This window comes from Zea mays, chromosome 9, assembly GCF_902167145.1.
Source record: "Zea mays cultivar B73 chromosome 9, Zm-B73-REFERENCE-NAM-5.0, whole genome shotgun sequence".
Taxonomy (NCBI): domain Eukaryota; kingdom Viridiplantae; phylum Streptophyta; class Magnoliopsida; order Poales; family Poaceae; genus Zea; species Zea mays.
The window spans coordinates 160,089,800-160,098,009 of record NC_050104.1 but is presented as its reverse complement, the minus strand read 5'-3'; the positions used below and the strand labels follow the sequence as shown (position 1 = coordinate 160,098,009).

Below are 8,210 nucleotides of genomic sequence, written 5' to 3'. Positions count from 1 at the left end.
TAGGGAGGCAAGGAGGATGGTTGCGGCTTGGGAGTTGAAGTGCTCGATTTGGGCCACTTCGTCTGTGTCATAGTCCTCATCCCCTATAGATGGTACCTGTACACCATACTCAACAACATCCCATATACTCTTGTGGAGAGAGGTTAGATGAAATCGCATTAAATTACTCCACATAGCATAATCTTCACCATTAAAAGTTGGTGGTTTACCTAATGGGACGGAAAGTAGAGGTGTATGTTTAGGAACACGAGGATAGCGTAGGGGAATCTTACTATACTTCTTACGCTCTTGGTGTTTAGAAGTGACGGACGCCGCGTCGGAGCCGGAGGTAGATGTTGATGAAGTGTCGGTCTCGTAGTAGACCACCTTCCTCATCCTCTTGTGCTTGTCCCCACTCCGATGCGGCTTGTGAGAAGAAGATTTTTCCTTCTTCTCCTTGTGGTGAGAAGAGGAAGATTTTTTCTCCTTCCGCTTGGAGGAGTTCTTCTTCTTCTCCCTTTTCTTGGTGCGGGACTCTTCCGATGAGGTGCTCCCTTGGCTTGTAGTGGGCTTGTCGCCGGTCTCCATCTCCTTCTTGGCGTGATCTCCCGACATCACTTCGAGCGGTTAGGCTCTAATGAAGCACCGGGCTCTGATACCAATTGATAGTCGCCTAGAGGGGGGGTGAATAGGGCGAAATTGAAATTTACAAATATAAACACAACTACAAGCCGGGGTTAGCGTTAGTAACAATAAATGAGTCCGCAAGAGAGGGCACAAAACAAAATCCCAAGCGAATAAGCAAATGAGACACGGAGATTTGTTTTACCGAGGTTCGGTTCTTGCAAACCTACTCCCCGTTGAGGAGGCCACAAAGGCCGGGTCTCTTTCAACCCTTCCCTCTCTCAAACGGTCCCTCGGACCGAGTGAGCTTCTCTTCTCTAATCAAAGCCGGGAACAAAACTTCCCCGCAAGGGCCACCACACAATTGGTGCCTCTTGCCTTGATTACAATGGAGTTGTGATCTCAAGAACAAGTGAGAAAGAAAAGAAGCAATCCAAGCGCAAGAGCTCAAATGAACACGGCAAATCACTCTCTCTAGTCACTAGAGTTTTGTGTGGAATTGGAGAGGATTTGATCTCTTTGAATGTGTCTAGAATTGAATGCCTAGAGCTCTTGTAGAAGTTGAGAAGTGGAAAACTTGGATGGCAATGAATGTGGGGTGGTTGGGGTATTTATAGCCCCAACCACCAAATGTGGCCGTTGCTGGGAGCTCTCTGTTCGATGGCGCACCGGACAGTCCGGTGCACACCGGACAGTCCGGTGCCCCTGCCACGTCACCAATGCCGTTGGATTCTAGCCGTTGGAGCTTCTGACTTGTGGGCCCGCCTGGGTGTCCGGTGCACACCGGACATGCACTGTTTGATGTCCGGTGCACCGGTATGGGCGCGCCTGCCGACTGCGCGCGCAGAGCGCGCATTAAATGCGCTTGCAGGTGACCGTTGGCGCGGAAGTAGCCGTTGCTCCGTGCTTCACCGGACAGTCCGGTGCACACCGGACAGTCCGGTGAATTTTAGCGGAGCGGCTGCCGCGCGAACCCGAGGCTGGCGAGTTCCGGAGGCCGAGCTTCCTTGGAGCACCGGACATGTCCGGTGCACACCGGACAGTCCGGTGATTTATAGCGCGCCGGCTTCCGAGAATTCCCGAGAGTGAAGAGTTGGAGTCTGAGTCCCCTGGTGCACCGGACAGGTACTGTTCACTGTCCGGTGGCACACCGGACAGTCCGGTGCGCCAGACCAGGGGTGCCCTCGGTTGCCCCTTTGCTCCTTTATTGAATCCAAAACTTGGTCTTTTTATTGGCTGAGTGTGAACCTTTTACACCTGTATAACTTATACACTAGAGCAAACTAGTCAGTCCAGTATTTGTGTTGGGCAATTCAACCACCAAAATTATTTAGGAACTAGGTGTAAGCCTAATTCCCTTTCAGAGCACGAAGGGGGGAAACCAGAGGGAGACAGGCGTGAATGGGAAACCCGCGGCCTTCGTGTTGTCCTGCGCCCAGGTCGGGTGCGCTTGCAGTAGGGGGTTACAAGCGTCCGCGTGGGAGGGGGCGAGAGGCCTGTACGCGTCGTCCCGTCCTCCCGCGCGGCCGACCTTCTCGTAAGAGAGCCCTAGACCTTCCTTTTATAGGCGTAAGGAGAGGGCCCAGGTGTACAATGGGGAGTGTAGCAGTGTGCTAACGTGTCTAGCAGAGAGGAGCTAGCGCTCTAAGTACATGCCGTCGTGGCAGCCAGAGAGGTCTTGGCACCCTGTTCATGTGATGTCGTGGCCGTCGGAGGAGTGCTGGAGCCTTGCGGAAGGACAGCTGTCAGGGCTGTCGAGTCCTTGCTGGCGTCTCCTTGCTTCCGTAAGGGGCTGAGAGCCGCCGTCATCACGGAGCACGCGGGGCGCCATCATTATTTGTTTACCGGGGCGAGCCAGATGGAACGCCGGTCTTGTTCCCCGTAGCCTGAGCTAGCTAGGGGTAGGGTAATGATGGCCCCTCTTGTGACGTGGTCGATCCGAGCCCTAGGTCGGGCGAGGTGGAGGCTCCTCCGAGGTCGAGATCGAGTCTGTCTTCCGAGGTCGAGGTCGAGTCCGTGCCCCGGGTCGGGCGAGGCGGAGACTATCGTCTGAGGCCAAGGCTGGGTCCGAGCCCTGGGGTCGGGCGAGGCGGAGTTCGTCGTCTTCCAGGGCCGAGCCCGAGCCCTGGGGTCGGGCGAGGCGGAGTTCGTCGTCTTCCGGGGCCGAGGCCGAGTCCGAGCCCTAGGGTCGGGCGGGGCAGAGTTCGTCGTCTTCCGGAGCCGAGGCCGAGTCCGAGCCCTGGGGTCGGGCGAGGCGGAGTTTCCTATGGCGCCCGAGGCCGGACTTGGCTGCTGACAGCCTCACTCTGTCGAGTGGCACAGCAGTCGGAGCGACGCAGGCGGTGCTGTCTTCTTGTCAGGCCGGTCAGTGGAGCGGCGAAGTGACTGCGGTCACTTCGGCTCTGTCGACTGAAGGGCGCGCGTCAGGATAAGGTGTCAGGCCATCCTTGCGTTAAATGCTCCTACAATACGGTCGATCGGCGTGGCGATCTGGCCAAGGTTGCTTCTCGGCGAAGACTGGACCTCGGGCGAGCCCAAGGTGTGTCCGTCGCTTGAGGGGGTCCTCGGGCGAGACGTGAATCCTCCGGGGTCGGCTGCCCTTGCCCGAGGCTGGGCTCGGGCGAGGCGAGATCGTGTCCTTTGAGTGGACCGAGCCTTGACTTAATCGCATCCATCAGGCTTTTGCAGCTTTGTGCTGATGGGGGTTACCAGCTGAGATTAGGAGTTTTGGGGGTACCCTTAATTATGATCCCCGACACCTGATGTCGAAGCTGAAGCACACGTTGTTCGATGAAATGACAGTGAAGAATGGCGTATTCTGCGATTAGTGCAAGCCAAACAGTTCAAAAAAGTCGGCTTGCCACGAGCGGAGTAATCACGTAACGTTGTATGTATTTAAACGTCAGCGTACCAGTCATCTCGGCTTATAGCGTCGAGCCATGTTATTTTGGCGTGACTTATGGCGCTGAGAAAATGGTCTAAAAATATTAAGTCGTTCATTGATTTAAATATATTTTTTTTCGAAAAGGACTAAATTACAAAAAATATAGTCGGCAGTGCCGCTAGGCAATCCAATGTCCAAGCCTTGGTTACCCGCGTGCTCTGAAATTAGGCCCATTGAACAGACAGAGAAGACCAATGCCATATTTTTTTTTCAAAAAATGGACTAAATTACAAAAAAAAATATGGTCGGCAGTGCCGCTAGCCAATCCAATGGTCCAAGCCTTGGTTACCCGTGTGCTCTGAAATTGGGACCATTGAACAGACAGAGTAGACCAAGGCCCATCTAGCCCAAACTAAGATTGCTTAATGGACCATTAAGCCTAACATCATGGCACGGCCTTGTTTTGCTAATAACGAACCCCAGATCGCTCCTTGTAGAGTAGTCCAACACTCCAACAAGTTCATTCGGATGCAAGTGATCCAACATAAAATCGAATACAAAAAATTGACATCGATAGCAGTGCTGTTTGTAGTAGTCAAACCAGTTTTTAAGAATTCACCATTTTCATTTGTAGCAATGAGCTATTTTATCATCTTCTCACTTCTCACTTTTTTTGTTTGATTTGTGAAATGGAATGAGTTGATCCATCACCACTTCATTCCTTATAGTTAGTACTAATATGAGAAATAAGATCATTCCACCAAGTTTAAGGAATAGACTCATAATGCACCACCTTATTTTAGATGAAGTAGACCTGCTCTAAGGTGGAGCGAAGCCATGCCCAATAAGGCTCCAGTAACATCTTTTTTTGTAGGAGAGACTTGATTACTGCCTAATGATGGTGCCTTTCTTTTTGCACCTTCTTGTTTCCACATATCGTTTACTCGTTGTAATTGTTGTTACCCTTGTTAATCTACCGTTTTTATTGTTGGTGCCCTTGTTAATCCGTCGAAAGATGATGGAAGGCATGACGTTTTTGTTAAGACCAGTAGAATTTTGTACATATCTAGCTACTAGATGTGTTAGAACTTGTAGAATATATTTTTAGTGTAGCTCCACACAGAGAGACAGAGGTAGCACGTCGATGATCTTTTTCTTCATTGACCATGTGGGAGATAGATTAAATCTTATGGGTAGTTGGAGATAGATTAAACCTTGTCCCTGCTTATATACGGGGTGCCGATCAGAGCATGGAGTTGGAGTCCGATTCGATCTCTTGACCGAACCATATGAGATCAACATAAAATTCTCCCCCTTATCTTACCTTTACTTGATTGTACTTTAAATTTACTATGTTAACAACTTTTTTTTTAAAAAAAGCTTGTAATTCTCACTCTCAAAAGATTAGTACACTAAGATCAAAGTGTTACAACAGCCAGTTGTATGCTACTAAACTTAATGAACATTTTTTATATCTCAAAGGAGAAAACTTATTCTTTAACAAGATAATTGCATTTATGGCACCTTAATCCAGAATTATAGGTGCTCTATTAAACCCATATTCGCTACATGTCTTTTTAACACGCTAGATACTGAATTAGATATCGGATGTGTAACAGTACCCTTAGCCGTCTTCAGTCCTCACATATCATGGATCGTTTATGCTGAAGACTTGGGTTATCTCCAAATGATGCACGAGTCCTACTTACTTAGGTCACTCTCAGTGTGAGTTTTTATGGAAGTTTTATCCTCATTAAATGACATGACACATAAGAAAAACATGATGATATTACATGCAATTTAATGAAATAAGAAAAACATGATGATTCTAACCTCTTACTAATTGCTAACATTATCACATTTTCTTAGGTTGGGCACATGGGCTGACGACAGCCATTGAGCCATATCACCATCACCTGGGTCCCGGGCCTTCAATCCCCTTGCTGGCTGTGGTTCTGAACTCCTTCCGAGGAGGCCTCCCCGCACAGCTCTTCGCCGCCGCCGCCGCCTGCGCCGAGCACGCCAGGTGGACCGACAATCCGCCGCAGACTCTGACAGCGGCTGCGACAATTTTACAAGATTCATAGTCCCGTCCCATCCCATCCCATCCCATGTTCATCGTCATGAAAAAAGGAGAAACAGTATCACGAGGACGATCCCTCGTCACATGCACATGCGTGTCCCGGACCTGATTCGGAAGGTCCCCCAGCCGCTTGTCTTGTGTCTTCACGCTTCGGCTGTGCCGTGTCTTGTTCCACCGGCGACTGGCGGCGGCAGCTGCACGGTCACTGTTCCGGCGACGACAAACAGCGCCACGACGACGCTGGTCCTGCAGGTCGCCTGTTGAGACCCTCGCAACCTGGTTTTTTACGTGCACACGCTAGCACTCGTATACTATACATCTAGGCTACATAAAAAAAAAGGGAACGCTAGAACACAGTGGGATTCAGTAGCCAAAGCACTGTGTGTATAGCAATAGCAAGCAGGTCTTATTGGGTGGCGTCTAGCGCCTCCCTCCTCCTGATCCTCCTCTTGATCTCCTTCTCCAGCTCCTCGGTCCCTCCCACCTCCTTCAGCTCCTGCAGATTCAACAGGAATGTATGCCAAAAGATTTATTATAAGTTTCTGCACAGGTTCTACATGGAATGGATCTGCACAGTTCAGTTCAGTTGAGACTAACCTTGGGCCCCAGGAACAGGCCGTATGGCACGCCCTGGAACTTGTCCATGTGATGTATCTGCATGCAGGCAGCAGCAAACAGCAGCAGTTACAACAACACAGGCAGGCAGACGGGGGCAGGATGATAGGGGTGGGGCAGAAGAGAAGGCGATCGGACCTGATGGGCTGCGGCGACACGCCGGAAGTAGGGCACGTTCTCGATGGGGCCGACGGGGAAACGGCGGTGGACGAGGCCGTCGTGCACGAACATGTAGGCCATCCCGAAGAGCGTGATCCCCAGCCCCTGCGAGCGACGCCGCGAGGCACGTCAGAGAAGAACCGGCCAAGCTAGCGTGTGCACAAAGAGTGGATCGTCGTCGGCAGAGAGACTCACCGCGCCGAAGCAGAGGCCCGGGACGAGGCCCCGGTTGAAGAAGCCGTAGGCGAGGAGGGACATGGCCGGGACGGCGTTGACGATGGCGAACACGTCGTTGAGCTCGAAGGGCCCGTCGTCGCGGGCCCGGTGGTGCGACTCGTGCATGTGCCACAGCGACGCGTGCCACAGCGCCCGGTGCGCCCACCGCGCCCAGAACTCCATCCCCACCTGCACGCAAACCACCCACCAACACGTCAGTCCGCGCCACAGATCGATCCATCCATCCATCCATGAACCCACCACACGGCGCGGCCCGCGGCATGCCGAGGACGAGTGGGCGAACTCACCGCGGCGCCCACCGAGAGCGCGAACGTGCCGACCATCTCCGTCACCGGGATCGCGCCGCCGCCCTGGCCAAGCACCGCACAGAATCGACCCATGAGCGGGAATGGACACACACGGACCGGCGCGACGCGACGCGACGCCCCTCGTTACGTGCGACGACGTACCGTACCTCCATTTGCCATGCGAAGCGGTAGTAGACGGCGGCGGCGGCCATGGACGTGATCCCGAGGCTGGACATGACGGCCGCCACGAGGTACGTCCGCCGCTCCGACTGCTTCCGCGCCGCGCGCGCCGCAGCCGCCGCCGCGTCCCCTCTGCCGCCGTCCTCCGGCGCCGCGCGCGCGGGCACGGCGCGCCGGGGCGCCGCCGAGGCAGCGGGAGGCGCGAGCGCCAGGACCGGCGGCCGTGGGCCCGCGTGCGCGCCGGGGGGCAAGGCCGGGCGGGGGGCCCGGACGCGGAGCGGGGCGAGAGGGAACGGGGCGGACACCAGCCTCGCGACGGCCATGGTTGCTCTCAAGCCGTCCGGTCCGACGGACCCGATTCGTTTTGGCCGGCCTGGGTATACGTGTGGGTGTGGCGGCCTCGGCGCACGGGAGGGGCACTGGACGGGGACGAGGACGAGGACGAACAAGTGGGCCGGAGTCGTCAGTCGGTGGATGGTGGTAGTGGTGGGAGTCAAGTTGCGCGCATGGACATCCGCGAGACGTGCGCCGGCCGGAGAGGGAGCGGGAGCGGCACTTCCTTTTATACTGGAAAATCGCGAGCGACGAGAGTGACGCTCCAGTGCACGCTTCCTTTGTACTGCTGCCCATTGCTGTGCGTGCGTGCGTGCGAGCGAGCGAGCGAGCTGACTCACACGCGTCGCTCTCTCCTTCCCTTCGTAATAGTGCCTGGTTCGTCAGGCTATGGTGTAAATCGTACGTGTCGCTGTCCCGGCCGATGTCCTCCGCGGCTGCATGCGCTTCGGCCGCCCGGCGAGGGCCATTGGAGAGCGGCGTGTCCCGGAGGCCAGGGCCATCCCATCCCGAGTAGAGTAGGTGCGGGCAGCCACCGTACCGCGGGCGCATGGCCGGAACGGGGAGCCTGTCCTGTCCCCGCGCGCACCACTGCATCTGCATGCCGACATGCTAGGCTGCCCGCCGATCCTTCTCTCCCTCGTCTCCCGTTGATCCATATTCCATCCCACGGTGTCTTCTGCCTCTACGCAACGCAAGCACTTTGGCCGCAGAAAGCAGTCCTGAAACTGCACCGCACGGCTCACGTACAAGACTGAATCCAAGATGGGTGAAATGTCAAGATAGGCTGTGAAATCTCTCTGTCGCCTGTCCCTTCCAACATTGAGTC

At 54.5% G+C, this 8,210-nt stretch overlaps 1 protein-coding gene across 4 annotated transcripts; it reads right to left on the bottom strand.

Moving 5' to 3' along the window:
• Positions 1-5,217: 5,217 nt before the first annotated feature.
• LOC100281693 (beta-carotene hydroxylase) lies at positions 5,218-7,693 on the bottom strand. Of its 4 annotated transcripts, none has more exons than XR_002749182.1 (7): positions 7,031-7,693; positions 6,869-6,931; positions 6,540-6,749; positions 6,324-6,449; positions 6,168-6,224; positions 5,676-6,066; positions 5,218-5,548 (listed from the first exon to the last, which is right to left on the bottom strand). XR_002749182.1 is itself a non-coding variant. In XM_023300983.1 (6 exons), the coding sequence occupies exons 1-6, from the start codon at positions 7,676-7,678 to the stop codon at positions 5,977-5,979; spliced, it is 1,194 nt and encodes a 397-aa protein (XP_023156751.1). In that variant the 5' UTR covers positions 7,679-7,693; the 3' UTR covers positions 5,224-5,976. The 4 variants fall into 4 exon arrangements, 2 of the variants coding, with proteins under 2 accessions (XP_023156751.1, NP_001148085.1); XR_004852461.1 differs by having other exon boundaries at positions 7,036-7,576; XM_023300983.1 differs by having other exon boundaries at positions 5,224-6,066.
• Between the last annotated feature and the right edge of the window lie 517 nt (positions 7,694-8,210).